The sequence below is a fragment of the Ostreococcus tauri genome (assembly GCF_000214015.3).
Source record: "Ostreococcus tauri WGS project CAID00000000 data, contig chromosome 01, whole genome shotgun sequence".
Lineage (NCBI taxonomy): Eukaryota > Viridiplantae > Chlorophyta > Mamiellophyceae > Mamiellales > Bathycoccaceae > Ostreococcus > Ostreococcus tauri.
Window position 1 is genome coordinate 985,936 of NC_014426.2, and position 17,088 is coordinate 1,003,023.

Genomic DNA, 17,088 nt, shown 5'->3' on the forward strand with positions numbered 1-17,088 from the left:
CCACCATCGTCCGTCCCGAGCGCGCCGTCGCCGCGCGCCGCCCTCTCGTCGCGCGACGTCGAGGGTGAAAAACATGAAGCGACACAAAAAAAAAACCAACACAAAAGACGATTCCTCTTCCACCTCGCGACGAACGGCTCGATCGCCCCAGCGCGCGTCGCGACGTCACGCGCGCGTCGCGACGTCACGCGCGTGCGAGACCACGGGCGCGAGGACGACGGCGAGGACGACGGCGACGCGGACGGGGGCGGGGGACGCGCGCGAGGCGCGAGCGATGGATCCGGCGACGCTGTTCGCGATCGAGGAGCTCGCGCGGGCGAACGCGCCGGCGTCCACGCTCGGTGAACTCCTCGGTGCGATCGCGCGTGGGGTGGAGACGCGGGGTGATGCCCCGGGGAAGCTGCGGGCGTACTTTTATTTGTACCGCGCGCGAGCGAGGGTGGAGGGGAGCGATGAGGCGGAGGACGCGCGCGCGGCGCTGAGAGATTGCGCGGCGGCGGTGTTCGGCGACGACGACGATGACGAGGGGTTGATCGATGATGAAGGTGAGGCGTTTGATAAGTACGTGTCTTGCTGCGAACGGGCGATCGCGATCGCGAAGGTTGAGCGAGCGAAGGAGGGAAGGGACGACGGAGGCGCGGATGTCGGGGCGGCGTTGCGAGAGGAGCTCTTGGGCGTGCACGGAAAGCCGAGTGAGGGCGCGGGGACGAAGATGTGGACGAAGAAGCACTCGAAGGAACTAATGGAGTGCGTCGAGGCGTTGTTGGACGAGATTCGGCGGAAGACGACGAGTTTGATGATCGTGCAAGAAAACGTGGCGACGTCGTATTATCGACCGAAGCACGCGCCGCAGCTGACGCCGCGATCGCTCGGAAAGGAGAACGCGCGCGCGGTGAGCCCGCGGAGGGATTGGGTGGACGTCGGTAAGAAGGTCGCGCCGTCGCCCGCGAAGACGCCGCCGCGTAAGTTTACGCGATCCAAGTCACCCGAGTCAACCGCGAAGGTGTACGTGTCGCCGGCGAGGCGTTTGCTCGGAAGCGTTGCGTCCTTCCTCTCGCGTTCGTTGTCACTCGGTCGGCAATCCAGTGAAGCTACGACGCACGCGGATGACGTTCCTCAGTTGCCGATGGCGGCGGATGATGATGAAGATGACGACATCTTACCGACACAAGTGCCAGCTGCTCGTCCGAGTCCCCCAAAGAGCGGCAGAGGCAGGCCTAAGGTGGTCGTACCGCCACCGGTTCCGAGCCCGAAGAAGAGTCCGGAGAAGAGATCGAGTCGATCTGGGAAGCGCACACTGGAAGAACCGACTTCGGACGATGACTACGAGGATCTCGACGTCACGGCGACGCAAGTCACAGAGTTGCCTCAGTCGCCTAGACCATCCGCACCAAAGTCGCCACCGAAGAAGCAGAAGACGTCTACTAACGCAACGGCGACGTCTTCGATGCCTAAATCGTCGCAACCGGCGAAGAAGCGTCTTCGTTCAGTGCCCGTCGAAGATGACATCGAGGACGTCGAAGTGCCGACCGCACCGGCGTCTCCCGCGCTCGGCGCAGCTCGACCGACGTCGCCCAGCCGGACCGTCGTCGTCCCTCGCCCTAACTACGCTAAAGTCCGACGTCGTAAGACGAAATTCACGCCGGAAGAGGTCGCGGCACTCCGCCAGGGCGTTAAAGTGTACGGCAAGGGCGCGTGGGCAAAAATTTTGCAGGCGCACCACGCCGTCTTCGACACGCATAAGCGCACACAGGTCGACCTTAAGGACAAGTGGCGCAACATCGAGAATAAGGAAGCGAAAGCCGTAATGATCGCCCTCGCGAATTCCGCCGCGCGAGCGTAGGTCTGTAAAATCATCGTAAGAAATGACCGAGCTCTCACGCTTTCGCTCGCCCGCCGCGCGAGACCTCAACACCAAAACGAGAACCGATCGCTCACACCGCACTCGCGCGCTCGCGATCGTCCCCCGACGCAACCGACGCCGCGCGCGCGTTCCGGAAGAGTCCGCACGCGCGCATCATGGATTCCCTCGCGATCGCCAAGCGTCGCGCGCGCGCCGAACACGAAACCATTCGAGCCGAGACCACGAGCGGTCGAGCGAAAGCATCCTCTCGGTTCACCGCCGCCGCGATCGGTGCGACGCTCGGATTCTGCGCCGTCGCGTACGCCATGTTCGACGTCGCGGACGTGAAGAATGCGGTCCGGACGGCGGCGCTGGGCGCGGTGAAGCGTGAGATCGAGCGACGCGTCACGAAGGAGCGACGCGCGGGGGTGTTGCCGGGCCTGGGCGGACAAAAGGCGTTCGCGAGAGACGCGCCCGCGATGCGAACGCCGATATTTATGATCTCCGTGGGCACCACCGGGGACGACGCGCACATGAAAATGAGTCTGGAGAAGTTACGGGACCGAAGTGGGTTGACGCCGGAGGAGATCGCGTCGTTGGTGACGGTTTCCCCCGGCGTGGACGCCACGGCGTGGCCGAATAACGCCAACTTGGCGGATTTCGCGGTGAAGGACGTGCGGAAGATGGCGAAGGAGAACGGTAAGACTTTGATGGAACTTCCGTGGTTGCAAATTTTGGATTTGGCGAAGCAACAACCGGATGGGAAGCTCCCGACAGAGTGGCGAAGGCTCTCGCATCACGTCGGGTGCTTGTACGCGCACCTGTTCCAGTGGCAGCTCATCAAGGAGAAAGGTTTGAAGAAGGCGATGATAGTGGAATCTGATGGGGTCGGTGCGAGTGATTTACCCTTCGTCGAACTTCAGCGTGCGATCGATCGCATGCCGGCAGACGCTGACGTATTGTTCACTTCGTTCGGCAACTTCCATGGAGGCGACTTGATCGACCAGTGGAATGGTCACGGCGACGACGGCACCCCGGTCCCGGTGCACCTGTACAAATGGGACCAGTTCACTCCGGTCGCCGGCTTACAAGCATACGTCATCACGGACTCATTCGTGCGAAAGGTTCAGGAGTTCATGTCCCACAAGGGGGCGGACATGGTTGACGCCTGGCTCATCGGCAAGATGTGCGTCGTCGGCAAGGACAAGGATTGGAACATGCGCGGCCTGGGCGAAACGCAGTTCATGCCCCCGGGGTCTAAACCAATCTTAAACTGTTACCACGCCACGACCTGGTCGTGATCCATCGACGGTAGAGAGACGCTTTGTAAGGTATCCATTGTCTGTTTTGACGCCAAAGCGAATCGCGCCAGCGCAACACCCCCGCCGCACCGCACTCACCGCCGCGCGCGCGCACCCGAGTCACCCGATCGACGCGCATGACGCACCGATCGAGTCCCTCGGCGTACGGCCACCTCGTGGTCGACGTACACGACGCACGATCGATCACGACCCCGAAATCCACCAAGAAATTCATCTCCAGCTACTCCAGACTCCTGTGCGTCGTCGAGTGCGCCGACGGACGACACCGCACGCGATCGCGACGAACGATGAGCGGAAACGCGACGTGGAACGAACGCGACGCGATCGTGACGTTCGAACGAGCGGTGGACGTGGATGAAGATTTCGTGCGAATCAGCGTGTGGGACAAGCGCGGACGGGAGGCGCACGAGTGTCGCGGAAGCGCTCGGATCGCTCTGAGAGATCCGGCGATCGAGCGTGGGCTCGTGACCGTGGTCTCGTTGGTCGATGGGGATGGGGGGTACGCGGGGGAGGTCAAGTTACGAGCGCGCGTGGTGGGTTTGGTTGAGGCGACGCGCGAGCCGGGCGACGCGCGGGTGGAGGAGTCTGTCGAGTCGGAGGCGGTTGAGGACGAGATGGTCGTTCGTACGGAGATGACGCCCGTGCACTCGAGCGGGGAGGAAGAGGAAGAGGCAGGAGAAGAGGAAGAAGATGTGAACACAGAAGTTGAGGGAAGCGCTAGCGAGGACGTAGAGGTCGAGGACGCGAAGGAAATAGAAGAGGAAGAAGCGGAGGCGGAGGACGACGAGTGGAGCGCCGCCCTGAAACCAAGCCGGGCGAAGCCGAATGAGGTTGATGAAGTGACGTCGACGGACGATGATGGTAAAATCACGAACGCTGCGGTTGAGCGCGCGACCGCGCGCGATGCGATGATGGCGGAGATCTGGGGAGAGGATTCCACTGATGACATCGTCATGGTGACGCCGCCGCACAGCGTGACAAAGTCTCGCTTTAAGGAGGATAACTCCAGTAATGACGAACGTGCGCGAGCGTTACAGGAGCTCCACACATTTCGCCACGTGGCGTCCCCCATCAAGGCGGATCGCGCGCGCGCGCCGGAGAAGGCTATCGCATCACCAACTCAAGCAGTCGCACACGCGGAGGCGAGCGAAATGGACGCGACACCAAATCTCGCCCCGGCGTCGCCAGAGCGACCGCTCAAGCCGGCGTTGAAGACGGACACTCCGTCGGAAAACGTCGAGTTGGATCAGGTCGCGATGGTTTCGCCGAATCGGTCGAACGCCCTCCGCGTTACGTTCGACGATCGCGTCAGCGTCACGCCACCAATGTCGGGGAGTCGACCCAACAGAGAAATCAAGACGCCTCCGAGTGCGCAAAAGGGTTTGTTCACGAGTCGTGCGAAGTATGACAAAGAGAATCCCCTATCGCCTTCGAACACGCAGTCGTTTTCGATGCCGACCAAGGCTGAGATTGAAGAGGCGCGTCGACTCGCGGTGATGCACGAGCGTGCGGACGCCGTATTCGCGTCGTGGTCTTGGTAGACAATGACATTTGATTTAACAAACAATAGGTTCTAGTTTCTAACTATGTGCCGTGCGCCTTTTGGATTTGGACCACGTCTTCGTCCTCGAGAACGTGATCCTTACCCACGCGCTGGGGTCGGTGCTTTGAACTCGTGCCCCAAATCAACGCGTGCTTAAACGTGCGGATGATCGTCTTGTGGAGCTTGTTACAGAAGTCCTCCACGGTGCACGCTTTTTTGTGCAAGATGATCGGTTCGTCAAAGTTCGGCGTAGTGCCCCGAGGCATGGTGTACACGCGAATCAAATCGAGATACTCCCAAACCTTCTCCAACAATCCGTCCAAGTTCCACTCCTTTTCGGACGACGTCATGACGTAGTGCTTCATATCATCCATGAGCTGGAGCTCTTCGAGCGACACGGAGTCCATTTTGTTCACCGCGTACACGGCGGGAGTATAGATGCGGTTCCCTTCGATGACGTCGATGAGATCCTCGTCGGTGCAATCGTCGAAGAGCTTGACGTCAGCGTTGTGAATCTTGTATTCCGCGAGAATCGCCTTCACAGTCTCTTCATCCAAGAAGGTCGTCGGCCCGTTGGGATTGGGCGAGAACGCGATGCCACCTTTTTCCTTCTTGTTGAACACGATCGCCGGCGGCTTCTTGTTGAGACGAATCCCTACGCCCTCCAATTCGTGTTCGATCAACTTGCGGTGCGTAAACGGCTTGAGCGCGTCGAGGACGATGATGATCACATCGCACGTGCGCGCCGTCGAGATCACTTGTCTACCGCGACCCTTGTTATCTTTCGCACCCTCGATGATCCCCGGGAGATCCAGAAGCTGAATGCGCGCGCCTCTGTATTTAATCTACCACGGATAAAAAAACGTCCCGTCAGTCTCTCGCTCGCTCCGCTCAAAGTCATCGAACACACGCACCACACCCGGAACGCACGTCAGCGTCGTGAACTCGTACGCCGCCGCCTCCGAAAACACCCCGGTGAGCTTCGTCAACAGCGTCGACTTCCCGACCGACGGAAATCCAACCAACCCGACGCGACAATCGCCCGTCTTCGTGACGTCGAAGCCCTCGCCTTTGGGTCCACCCTTCGACGCGCTCGACTCGATCAACTCTCGCTGTAATTTCGCAATCTTCGATCGAAGCGACCCCAGGTGCGTCGCCGTGGCCTTATTCTTCTGCGTCCGCGAGATCTCCAGCTCGATGACGGCGATCTTCTCCATGATTTCCGTCGCGCTCATGACGACGCGATCCCCCCCGCCCGCGCGCGCCGCGCCGTCGACGCCGCGGACGTCTCGCGACGACGCGCGCGCGATGGATCGTCGTCCTCGACGCCGGTCTCCCTCGTCCACGGTCGCGCGTCCACGCGCGCGTCTCTGCCGTCGCCCTCGCGTCGCCGCCGCCGTCCCACCCGTCGCGACGACGTGGCGTGATGGTTTTTGTTTGTTTTTGTGTCCATCGCGTGATGGTTTTTGTTTTTGTGTCCATCGCATCGAATCATCATCGCCCAAGGCTCGACGCGCGATGCTCGTCCTCGACGCCGACGCCGAGGCGATCGCGGCGGAGGCGGCGCGAACGGCCACCGCCTCGGCGTGGGCGCGCGTCATCCGCGAGGGCGACGACTTGGCGATGATCGACGCTTTGCGCGCGGTGCGAGCGAACGCCCAGGCGGACGATGAGTGGGCGGTCGCGGTGGCGTGCTCAGGGTGCGATCGCTCGATCGCGCGGGCGATGACGTCGGTGCGCGCGGACGTGGCGGAGGCGGCGAGCGAGGCGTACGCGGCGTGTGTGAAGGCGGCGCCGCTCGGGGTGGGGTTTCCGAGCTTTGGACGCGCGGCGGCGGCGAGCTTCGTCGTCGCGCGGACGGGGTCGGCGGCGGCGCCGTTGACGCTGCGATTGCGCCTCGGTCGAGAGGATGGGTTGACGAGGAGCGTGTCGGGGATGGTTTGGCACAGTTCGGTGGCGTTGGGGAGGTTCCTGTCGCGCGCGGAGACGCGCGCGTGGACGCGCGCGTTCGCGGGTCGACGGTGCTTGGAAATCGGCGGCGGGACGTCCATCGCTGGAATGACGTTTGCGGCGCAGTGCCCCGATTGGGATGTCACGCTCACCGACGTCGACGCGGCGGCGGTGGCGAACACGGCGTACAACGCGAAAAAACAAACTCAATATTTGGACGCGTTCGCGAGGACCGCCGCGCGAGTATTGGACTGGGACGACGACGACGAGTTTCACGAAGAACACGCGAACTCGTTCGACGTAATCATCGGAGCAGACGTCGTGCACGAGGAGCACATGGCTCCTGGCGTAGTTCGCGCGCTGAAGAGGTACCTCGCTCCTGGTGGCTGCGCCCTCATCGTAAATCCGGTCCCCGCGAGCCGCAGCGGAGCGCAGACGTTTCAAAACCTTTTGGATGAAGAATCTTGGAACGTCCAGCGATGTTTAATCACTAGTCCGATAATATGCGTGGGGATGGAGGAGGAATGCGAGGATGTGCCGCTCGAGTTGTACGTCATCCGCGACGGCGACGCGGCTGCGCTTCCGCCTCTCGACGTTTTGAAGTAGGAACAAAAGTAGACCGTGGGAATTATTCTCACAATGTATTGCTATAATGTATATTACGCACCAATGATAGCGACGAGCGCCTTTTGGATGATCGGGATGGCGACAAGCACGCTGGAAATGATGCCGCTGAGCGCGTACGCAAGTGCGCAGTACGGAAGAGCAGCCGGCTCGCTACCGACGAGAGCCGCCGTACCGAGACCGTGCGCGGAAGCGGCGGTGGCGAGACCTCGCGTGATTGGATCCTTGGCGCCAATCTTGTTGAGAATGGTGATGCAAAGGGAGCTACCGATGAGGCCGGTGAGGACGACGCCGGCGGCTGTCACGCTCACCATCTCCGGATGTCCGAGTAGAGTCGTCACCGGAATAGCGAGAGCTACGGTCACCGAACGCGGGACCAAGGCGGCGGAGAGCGCAGAGCTCAGACCAAGCGCTCTGCCCGCGATCGCCGTGGCGAACATGGCGAATATGGACGTGGAAACGAGGCATCCGAAAATCTCTACGGCGTGACGTTGGATGATGGCTCTCGCCTCGAACACCTTGAACGCAAAGCTCAGTATGACGCTACCGAGGAAGAGCATCAAGACGTCGCCGGCGCCCAGCGCACCGACGTTACTCATCGCGAATGGTGCGCCGGTGCGATACAGACCAAGCGTGCCCATCCATCCGTCACCCGTCATGACGCCGAGCACCGCGGCGGCAATGTTGGCGAGCACAGACGTGGTGACAATCGGATTCATTTTCGCTTTGACGTCCGGAATGTTGCCCACGAGGAACGAGCACACCGTGGCCGCAAGCATGGCGAACACCTTCATCTGGTTCGCGCCCGTCGCGACGGCGGCGACCGCGGTCGCGGCCAAGACACCTCCCCACAGCTTGTACACGTAGTCCTCCGTCGCCGGTAGCGGTTTTGCCGGCGGCACCGGTAACATCTCCGTCCCTGTCATCCTACGAATCGCCCCCGCGCTGTACGCACTGAATGCAATCGTGACTACGAACCCGACGACGACGATCGCGAGCACCTTGACCAGGGCTGCCGGCGCAATCTTCGTCACCACCAGCGGTATCACCACCAGGCTCGGGACGTAGAACACCGGCAACCAAGAGGTGATCCAACTCAGCGCAGGGGCGACCAGAGCCTTGATCTCGTTCGCCTTCTCCTCCCCCGCGATCTTTTCTGCGACGAGCATGACCGCCAGGAGACCGAACATGCCCACGAGCGCGCTCGGGAACTTGACACCCGCCGTCTTCAGGACGTGCTCGAGCGTCTTGTCCAGCGCGAATAACGCGCCCGCGCTCGCGACAAGCTTCCCGTGCTCCGTCGCGCTCGGCGTCGACGACATGATCACGGAGCGTCCACGCGCGATTTTAGCCGTCGTCGAAACCCGCGCGCGCATCGACTTTTCCGCGTTGACGGGTGAAAACTTGCCGATGGTTTTCACATTTGTGAATTCCACACCTTCACTCTTCGGACGCGTCGCACGCGCGACGACGACGGCGTGCGCGATACATCGGGCGCTCGTGCGAGAGGTATAGTCATTACGGACGCCGGCGGTGCGAAACGACGCGCGAGCGGTGAGCGTCGAGGCGACCATCGAGGCGACCAGTGAAGTGAGGCACAAGGGGCCTATCGCTACGCGCGACTCAGCGTGGAGCGGCGCTCCACGCTCCAGGAGTGCGAAGCAATCTATGGCTTACAAGGGGTTGTCTCTACGAGTTATTCTTGGACGTCACGCCGGGATAGCCCTTCCAGATCTTACCGATGTCTGGGAACCACCCGTTGGCGGCAGGTCTGAGGGCGGGATGGGTGTAGACTTCGCCACCGAAATCCGTCGGCGGCGCGGCGGTGGCCTCGCTGAGCGGGACGCTCCAGGACGAGGCGGAGCCGTACTCGGAGCGCAGCTTGTTATACACTCGGAACAGGTACTGGGGTACGGTGAGGTACAAGATGCCGCCCTGGATGTAGGCTTCTTTACTGAATAGAACGCACGACAAGAACGTCTGGGCGATGAGAAGGGAGAGGAGGACGAGCTGGGTGAACACGAACCACACTGCGCCGTTGGACTCGTATCCACGCTCGTATACGTACAAGACGTGGTAGCGCCAGATCACAAAGTTCGTGATGTAAAACAACACGCACACGGACGGGATGAGAGGAGCAATGTTCACGAATGTCAGCCCGATAAGCATGATTAGCAAGAAGACGCCAATTTCGCGACCCATGCGCACGGCCCGCGGAGAGTACAAAAGCGTCCTATCCCTCGCGGTCCTGGCGCACGTGCCGCGCTTTTGACACCAGAATATATCCAAGGCGAGACAGATCGAGCCGGGATGAGGCAGTAACAGCCTCTGCACGGGAAGATACACCGCTCTGAACACGATGAAAAGCAGGAAGAAGTTACTGCTCAGCGGAACCACGCGACCAAACTGCTGCTGCACTTCGGAAAAGGTGACATCAGATTTGCCGAGCGTTGTCGTGAACAAAGCGAGTGATCCACCGAATATACCACCGACAACAACGTTCACAGCGCTCCAAGCGAAGTAGAATCGCAAAAACCGTCGATCTGTTGCCGATAACGACACGTGTGTGTTCTGCTTTTGAACCAAGTAGAGCATGTAAAAGGAGATGACGAACACCTCCCACAGCGTGAGAAGCACCGGTGGGAGCACGCCGGAAATTATCGATCGGGCATATTTGCCGTCAGCTGAGCAGTACCATCCCAACGTGCTACCACCGATGAAACCTTCTTCTTCACGCAACTTGCAGAAGCTCGTCACCGTCGTGGAGAACATACCAGTGGGAAACATCATCAAAAATAAAATAATGGGCCACACCATCAACGCTCGGCGACGATTCTCAGTCGTAGTTCGAAGAAGCGTCTGCCAGTTTATGTCGTCCGGACCGGGTGCCGGTAGAGCTCTATATATTCTATGCGACGCACGGGAAATCACGCACTGTGCCGCCGTACTTGCGGCGAGCTGGTTCTCAAATACCGCGAAACAGCTCGGTCCGGGGGGCGCATCCCAGGTCATCTTGCGAAGAGTAACGATGGACTCATCAAGCGCCCGTAACTGCGCCTCCAAAGTCACCACCTGCTCGGGTAGCGACAGTTTGTTCAGCTTTTTTGGTCGTCGCAATAAATCTGAAAACAGACATGTAAAGGCTGACCAATTCATCCACGGATCCTCCTCGCGATCCTTCACCGCACACAGTCGCTTCCCGAATTTGTACGCGATGCCGGGGAGAGTCACTTCAGGCAAGATACCTTCGCGCGCCATCCTCAACTTGACTCGCGTCAGAGCGTTCTTGCACGCGTCGTAACTGTCCAAAAGCGCGTCTACCGGTCGATGATCAAAGACCGGAATTAACCCTCTGAACTCGTCGCCGTAAATGTATTCAAGGGTCGCCTCAACTTGACGCAAGCCTCTCACTTTGACTTCATCGCCATCCTCGTTTACGGCTCGAACGTACGGGATGTCGGTGATGAGAACCGTGTAACTCGATGCCCACACACTAACGAGTTCTTTTGTGGTTTGGTCGTACGCGTTGACGGTTCTAATGCTGTTCACGTCCGGCACTGCAGATGGAGCGTGGCTCAAGTGGTCACCGACCGCCATAGACGCGCGGGTCACCGGAGAATTCGCCGCATCATTCAACGGTGAGTCAATTCGCCCAGCAACGTCACCAAATGCTTGTGCTAGACTGCGATTGATCTCGTTTCTCATCTCCTGCGTTTGTGGTGGTGAGGCGGCGATCGCGCACGATCCCGGATCTTCTCTCAGTGATCGTTCGTACTCTCTCGTGATGTCCAAACCAACCCACCAATCGTGAGAGATCGCGATTTCACTCCGAACATTCGAACCGTCCTCATCACTCGTGCGCTCAATGTCGCGTGCATTTTCCATAGACCTAACCCTCGCAAGCGCCTTCTTCACCGCCGGCGTTAGCGCAACATCATCTAGCTTGAAATCCTCAAACGTCGGCATTCGTTGATGTTTGTTACGACGCGGGGATTTCTTTGAACTCTTGCACAGAAACTCCAAACTTTCAGAACGTTTCATATCACCCACGAGACCTCGCATAAGCTCGTTCCTCGTGAGGTCTTCCTTCGATCCCACCCGTAGAGACGCTCCCTTTCCTATTTCGTCCGATTGGGTGAGTTGCTGCAAGTCGCCGCTGACGGACGCGGGTAGAGCGCCCAACGAACCAAAAGAACCCAACCGCAATTTCCGTTGTTTTCGCCTCGCAGCGCTGGGAGGTTCGCTCAGCGGAGGGTTTATGCTGAGGTCGATCTCGCCCAAGCCTTCCCCCGAACCTGAAGTGAACGATGAAATCTGCTTGGACTCTATCACAGGTCCTGGAGGTATTTTGATTTCCCTCGACGACGCTTGCCCAGAGATGAACGAGCCTTGGCCCTGATTGAATGCCGTTGGCGTGCTCCCTGGAGATGTTGGAGATGTTGACAACCTTTGCCTAAGTGATTCACCGTCTGGCGAAGCGCTTGATTTCAGTTTACCCGCACCCTTCAGCCCCTGAGCGACGTTGCCCTGTACCGTAACCGGATGACCTGTCACCTGAGACAGTGATATCTGTCTAGACAGCTTCCGGTCGAAAGGTGAAATTCCTTCCCGAAGCCTTAGCGAAGGCTTCGGTGTCTGCCTCGACAACGGCGCTCTATCTCCTGAACTTCGTCGATCCAACGTTGATGGGGGAGCATTTACTTTTGTTAATTCGTCACCGTCATGCCTCCTGAGATGTTCTTCATCGCTGGAGTCCTTGGTGTCGGCGACTCGCACGTTTCGAGCCGCCGTAAGCAAATTCTTCGTCGATTTCGCCGTCAACTCCACTGCTCGCGACAGCAAGTCCGTATGTTCGTCTTTACATTCTTCCATCGCAGAGAGGGCGTCGCCAATCTCATCCGATGTCGCACTTTTTACCTTCCTCAGATCGTCATCGTTGATTTCTGCACCGCCCCGCGTTCCCTGAACCAGCATCTGCTCGATGAAGTTAGATGGTTGATGAACAACCTGCCAAAGATTGGTGTCACCACGCGTCGTCAGGTAAAGCGTTCGCAGTATGACGAAAGTGGCGGTATGCTGTTTGAGTAACCAACAGGTGTACAGCACCGTTAACCACATCCCCACTGCGTGCAGCCACAGCACGGACCTCTTGCTCGAGATGTTTGCCACCGTGGTGAGTAACAACCCCCCCGGGGCCTGTGCGGTTGAGTTCGGGTGTAACTTCATATAATCATCGTGCTGCGTTGATAAATCATCCCCGTTGATGTGCAAAGGTAGCAGAACAACAACAGAAATCATGGCAAGTGGAAGGAAAAGTTGCAACCCAAATTGACAGACGCGCAAAAAAGCAAACGCATCCAACCCAGCGGTGGAGATCAGCTTCTTATCGTCCACGCTCAGCACGTGCGGAATCCATCCAAAATAATACATCATCAACTTGGCCACCGGTCCTCGTTTGGAGTCTTTCTTCCTCGGCACCCTGAACGGCGGCGGCGGCAGCGTCAGATTACGCAGCCGTAGTCGTCCAAAATAAATTGGCATCACGTGTCGAACGCGCCCGAAGAGCGTCAACCCTAAGAAAGCCACCGCACTGTACACGCTCAAACTGTGTCGCTCGAAAATCGTCGATCCCGTCGTCAGTCTCCGCCTTCGATCCCGTCCGTCGCTCTTCGCCCGCTTCGCCTCGCCCTTCGCCTCGTAGGGACGAGCCCCCACGGCGGTCGCCCTGGAATCTCATCCACGGCGAGGGATCAGACGATCGTTCCCGTGATGTCGTCGCGTCGATCGCTCGTCGCACCCGATGTAAATGTCGCGATCGCTCGTCGCGAATCGCACACAAGACGCCCCAGAGCAACCGTTGGAACTCATGGCGAAGCCCTGACGAACGCTCGCTCGACGCCACGCTTCTCTCGGATACGATTCGCTCGAGAGTTACGCGAAGACGGTGATTCGTGGCGTCGCGCCCGGCCGCGGCGCCCCGCGTGCGCGAGGCGGGACGGGCGCGAATCTGTGTGGGAGCTGTGGGGGCGCGCCAGCTGGCAGTGCGGTTACGTCTATCGTTTGATGTTGTTTTACACGTAATCAATTCGTTTCGTCTACGCCTCGGCGAGGTTAATCCTGGGTGCGATGTTGCAGCTCTGAAGCTCTTGGAACAAGAGCTTGGCGGCGTACGGGAGCTTGAGCGTGGCGACCTCAGCCTCGGTTTTGCACAACGTGCACGCGTTCTTGCCAGTGATGTGATGCTGGAATCCGAGCAAACCGCACTTGGTGCACACCTGGGCCTCGAACTGATCCGAGCTGATCATCAATCGCTCGAGGATTAGCTGAGAGGCACCGTAACCGATCAGGCAATCTCGTTCCATCTCACCGAGACGCAAGCCGCCGTCTCGCGCTCGACCCTCCGTGGGCTGGCGCGTGAGAACGACGCGCGGACCTCGCGCGCGCGCGTGCATCTTGTCCTGCACCATGTGTTTGAGCTTTTGGTAGTACACCGGACCCATGAAGACATTGACTTCCAAGGCTTCGCCAGTAATACCGCAGTGGAGCATATCTTTTCCCTTGTGTGAGAAACCGGCTTCGACCAAGGTTTGTTGGATGGCCTCGACCGAGTCTCCGGCAAACGCCGTACCGTCGTGGAAGCGCCCGTTCTCCAGTCCAGCCTTACCGCCGAGTAGCTCAATCATTTTACCTACAGTCATCCGTGACGGGAAACCATGCGGGTTCATGATGAGATCGGGCGTTATTCCGCGCTCGCTGAAAGGGAAATCCTCTTGATCAAGAATGACGCCGCACACGCCCTTTTGACCATGGCGAGATGAGAACTTGTCTCCTACCTCCGGCCGGCGAGTTTGACGCACGAGCGTCTTGATGTTAAACTGACCCTCATCCGTCATCGTCAGTAGCACCTTATCCACGATCGCGGTCTCGCCCGGAGGACCTTTGTAAGACAGCGGATTTGACCTGTACATCGTGTCTGGCATACCGTGCGGGTTCGCCATTGGATCACGCGTGTTTATAGGACTCTGCTTATTGACGTAAATGTCCCCGGGCTTGATACGACCTCCCACTGCGGCGATGCCGTCTCCATCCAGTAAGTGATATCGACCGTTCTCGTTCGCTCGTTGGTCTTCCTTTGGTCCGATAATTCGATCCATCGTTCTATTGCTATACTTTTTCACTTGCGTCGAGTACTTGCGTAACACGGTGCACCGACCGAAACCTCTGTCGAGAGAGGCGCGGTTCATTACGATGGCGTCTTCGATGTCGTAACCGCTATATGACATCACGGCGATCGTCGCATTTTGCCCCGCGCCCAGGCGATCGTAACCAATCAACTCGATGGTCTTCGTCTTGACGATCGGTTTTTGCGGGTACACCAGCAAGTACATGAGAGTGTCCATGCGGTTCAACTGATTGAACGCGATATTTCCCATCGCCTGTTTACCCATGGCACACTGGTAAGTGTTTCTCGGCGACTGATTGTGATGTGGGTACGGGATGATGCCTGCGCAGACGCCGAGCAGGGTGAACGGCTCGATTTCCAAGTGCGTTGTTTCTTCATTCATCTCATCCTCGTACAATGCAATGTAAGAGTCATTCTCCTCGTTGACATCCAAATACTCTACTAAGCCCTCGCGCAAAAAGTCTGTGAACGTGCGGTGTCCATCCTTAAGCTCTTCAAGGTGCTCCTGCGTGAGAAGTGGCTCGCCACGCTCTATGATGATGAGCGGCCTACACACGCGACCGCCGTCGGACGAAATGTAAACGCATCCATCTGCGGCGTACACGGAAACGAATTCTCCAACTCGACCCGCGCGACGGAGTTTTCTAAAGGCATGAGCAAACGCCTCAGGCTGAGCGTGCACACCGAGCAGCGAACCATTCATCAACACGTGCGCTCCTTGCGGCGAGTGCATCTCCCCAGCGTTCAGCCACGTCAATGGTTCCACGCCGAGAGCGTGCGCTAGACGACGGAGCGGCTCTTCTTCGTCGTCCGTAGTGACGTGCGTCATCAACGCTAAGTTTTTCACCAGGCCGCACGACTCCCCTTCCGGTGTATCGCTCGGGCACAGCATTCCCCATTGACTCGGCTGCAAAGCGCGCGGACCAGATACCTTTCGGGTCTTCTCGAACTGAGACGTGATGCGAGTCATCATACCCAAAGCGCTGATGAAGCTCAATCGACTCAGCACTTGCGTGACACCCTTACGTTCCATTCTGAAACGTTTAACCGTCCAGTTTCCGCTCGAAATTGCGTGTTCTAAGCCGTTGCTCAGGGTATCCTGTCTAATGCATTTGAGAATGTCAAACTGCGTCGCTCGATTCGCCTTGGACAACACAGCGTCCGCTTGACGCTTCAAATCGGCGTTCAATCTCTTGAAACAATCTTCAAATAGAAGCGCGATGAGCTGACCGGCGAGCTCGAGGCGCTTGTTACCGTAGTAGTCCTTGTCGTCCACTTGCGTGGGATCGAGCAACGCGTTGAGAATCCGTCGAACCATGATGGAAATGTACGCGCACTTTTGCCTGAAATCGTAAGCGACCACGGGCACGTGGGCAAGAACGACGCCCGCAAGAATATCACGCGCCTCGTCGATTCGAGAACGGCCGTAAGTTCGCGCTCCTCCGATTTGAGTGCGAGGCGATTGCATTTTCACCACGCGCACCTTTGAGGCGCAGTACTCCAAAGCCTGTTGCATGGTGAAAATCCCGCTGGCGTGGCACTCCTGTAACGTCGGCGCGAGAAGCATCGCGTAAGTGGGATCTGAGCCGATCATGTGCACCGCCTCTTGGTCGCTCTCCATGCCCATCGCCTTGAGGACAATCATGATTGAAATATCATCGGCGAATGTATTGTGCCTGAGGTACAACTTACCGTGTTTCACCACGATGTTCGTCTTACTCTTCCGCTCGTGCGTCGACGACGTGACGGAAGCTCCGATCTCGCCCTTGTTGTCAACATCTATGATAATTCTATTCTTGCTCAACTGTTCCTGGATCAAAATCACCTTCTCTACGCCCTTGACGATGAAGTATCCGCCTGGATCTAGCGGACATTCTCCCAATCGAGCCAACTCCTCCTCATTCTTCCCCGTCAAAACGCATCGAGAGCTTCGAAGCATCAATGGAATCCTCCCAATCACGATTCCACCGACCCCGTTCTTCTGTTGTCTTGTCACAATCTCCTTCCCCCTCGTGTACTCCACGTCCACCGTGATCGGCGCCGCGTACGTCATGTCCCGCAGACGACACTGCTGCGGCGTGATCTCCTCCACGACGTAATCCTCCTCCACGCTCGGCCGTCCGACGTGAATGTTCGTATACTTGAGATAAAAGTTCGGATCGCTATCGCACGTCACCCGTTCGTTCGCCTTCGCCCGCACGATCTTTTTTATCTCCTCGTTCACCAGGTAGTTGAACGAGTCGATGTGCTGCCGCACCAGCCCTCTGACCTTTAAGAACGCCGGCAGGAGCTCAAACTTATCCTCCAGCGTCCCGATCGGCGACGTCACCTTGGACGGGTCTCTCGTGAGACACCCCATGGCGTCGGTATCGCCGCCGACGTCCGAGCGTCGCGATTTCCCGGACGTTTTCTTCGACGACGAATCCTTCACCGCCGCGCCCATCGCGCGTTGACGCCGCCGTGCGCGTCGCCGCGCGGTCCCGGACGCGCTCGAGGCGACGACGACAACCTCACGCGCGCGCGAGCGTTCGGGGCGTCGAGCGAGCGAGCGAGCGCGGCGAGAGGCGCGCGCGGCGCGGCGCTGAGTGCGAAAAAGCGTCGGCGGCGGCGTTGCCCTGGTCGA

At 58.7% G+C, this 17,088-nt stretch overlaps 8 protein-coding genes across 8 annotated transcripts; 4 read left to right on the forward strand and 4 right to left on the reverse strand.

The window, feature by feature from the left end:
* Positions 1 to 274: 274 nt before the first annotated feature.
* Positions 275 to 1,843, forward strand: OT_ostta01g06050 (SANT/Myb domain; the record flags this gene model as incomplete). The annotated part of the gene is made up of 1 exon (XM_003074609.2): positions 275 to 1,843. The coding sequence occupies one exon, from the start codon at positions 275 to 277 to the stop codon at positions 1,841 to 1,843; it is 1,569 nt and encodes a 522-aa protein (XP_003074656.2).
* A 176-nt stretch (positions 1,844 to 2,019) lies between these two features.
* On the forward strand, positions 2,020 to 3,144 carry OT_ostta01g06060 (unnamed product; the record flags this gene model as incomplete). The annotated part of the gene is made up of 1 exon (XM_003074611.2): positions 2,020 to 3,144. The coding sequence occupies one exon, from the start codon at positions 2,020 to 2,022 to the stop codon at positions 3,142 to 3,144; it is 1,125 nt and encodes a 374-aa protein (XP_003074658.2).
* Positions 3,145 to 3,281: 137 nt separating this feature from the next.
* On the forward strand, positions 3,282 to 4,706 carry OT_ostta01g06070 (C2 calcium/lipid-binding domain, CaLB; the record flags this gene model as incomplete). Its single annotated transcript, XM_022985494.1, has 1 exon — positions 3,282 to 4,706. The coding sequence occupies one exon, from the start codon at positions 3,282 to 3,284 to the stop codon at positions 4,704 to 4,706; it is 1,425 nt and encodes a 474-aa protein (XP_022838364.1).
* Positions 4,707 to 4,749: 43 nt separating this feature from the next.
* On the reverse strand, positions 4,750 to 5,943 carry OT_ostta01g06080 (P-loop containing nucleoside triphosphate hydrolase; the record flags this gene model as incomplete). Its single annotated transcript, XM_022985495.1, has 2 exons — positions 4,750 to 5,553; positions 5,623 to 5,943. 2 exons carry the CDS (start codon positions 5,941 to 5,943, stop codon positions 4,750 to 4,752), a joined length of 1,125 nt encoding a protein of 374 aa, XP_022838365.1.
* Positions 5,944 to 6,226: 283 nt separating this feature from the next.
* On the forward strand, positions 6,227 to 7,264 carry OT_ostta01g06090 (Nicotinamide N-methyltransferase-like; the record flags this gene model as incomplete). Its single annotated transcript, XM_003074615.2, has 1 exon — positions 6,227 to 7,264. The coding sequence occupies one exon, from the start codon at positions 6,227 to 6,229 to the stop codon at positions 7,262 to 7,264; it is 1,038 nt and encodes a 345-aa protein (XP_003074662.2).
* Positions 7,265 to 7,317: 53 nt separating this feature from the next.
* OT_ostta01g06100 (CidB/LrgB family) lies at positions 7,318 to 8,604 on the reverse strand (the record flags this gene model as incomplete). Its single annotated transcript, XM_003074616.2, has 1 exon — positions 7,318 to 8,604. The coding sequence occupies one exon, from the start codon at positions 8,602 to 8,604 to the stop codon at positions 7,318 to 7,320; it is 1,287 nt and encodes a 428-aa protein (XP_003074663.2).
* Positions 8,605 to 8,971: 367 nt separating this feature from the next.
* OT_ostta01g06110 (Domain of unknown function DUF221) lies at positions 8,972 to 13,150 on the reverse strand (the record flags this gene model as incomplete). The annotated part of the gene is made up of 2 exons (XM_022985496.1): positions 8,972 to 12,887; positions 13,080 to 13,150. 2 exons carry the CDS (start codon positions 13,148 to 13,150, stop codon positions 8,972 to 8,974), a joined length of 3,987 nt encoding a protein of 1,328 aa, XP_022838366.1.
* Positions 13,151 to 13,377: 227 nt separating this feature from the next.
* OT_ostta01g06120 (RNA polymerase, beta subunit, conserved site) lies at positions 13,378 to 16,908 on the reverse strand (the record flags this gene model as incomplete). Its single annotated transcript, XM_022985497.1, has 1 exon — positions 13,378 to 16,908. The coding sequence occupies one exon, from the start codon at positions 16,906 to 16,908 to the stop codon at positions 13,378 to 13,380; it is 3,531 nt and encodes a 1,176-aa protein (XP_022838367.1).
* Between the last annotated feature and the right edge of the window lie 180 nt (positions 16,909 to 17,088).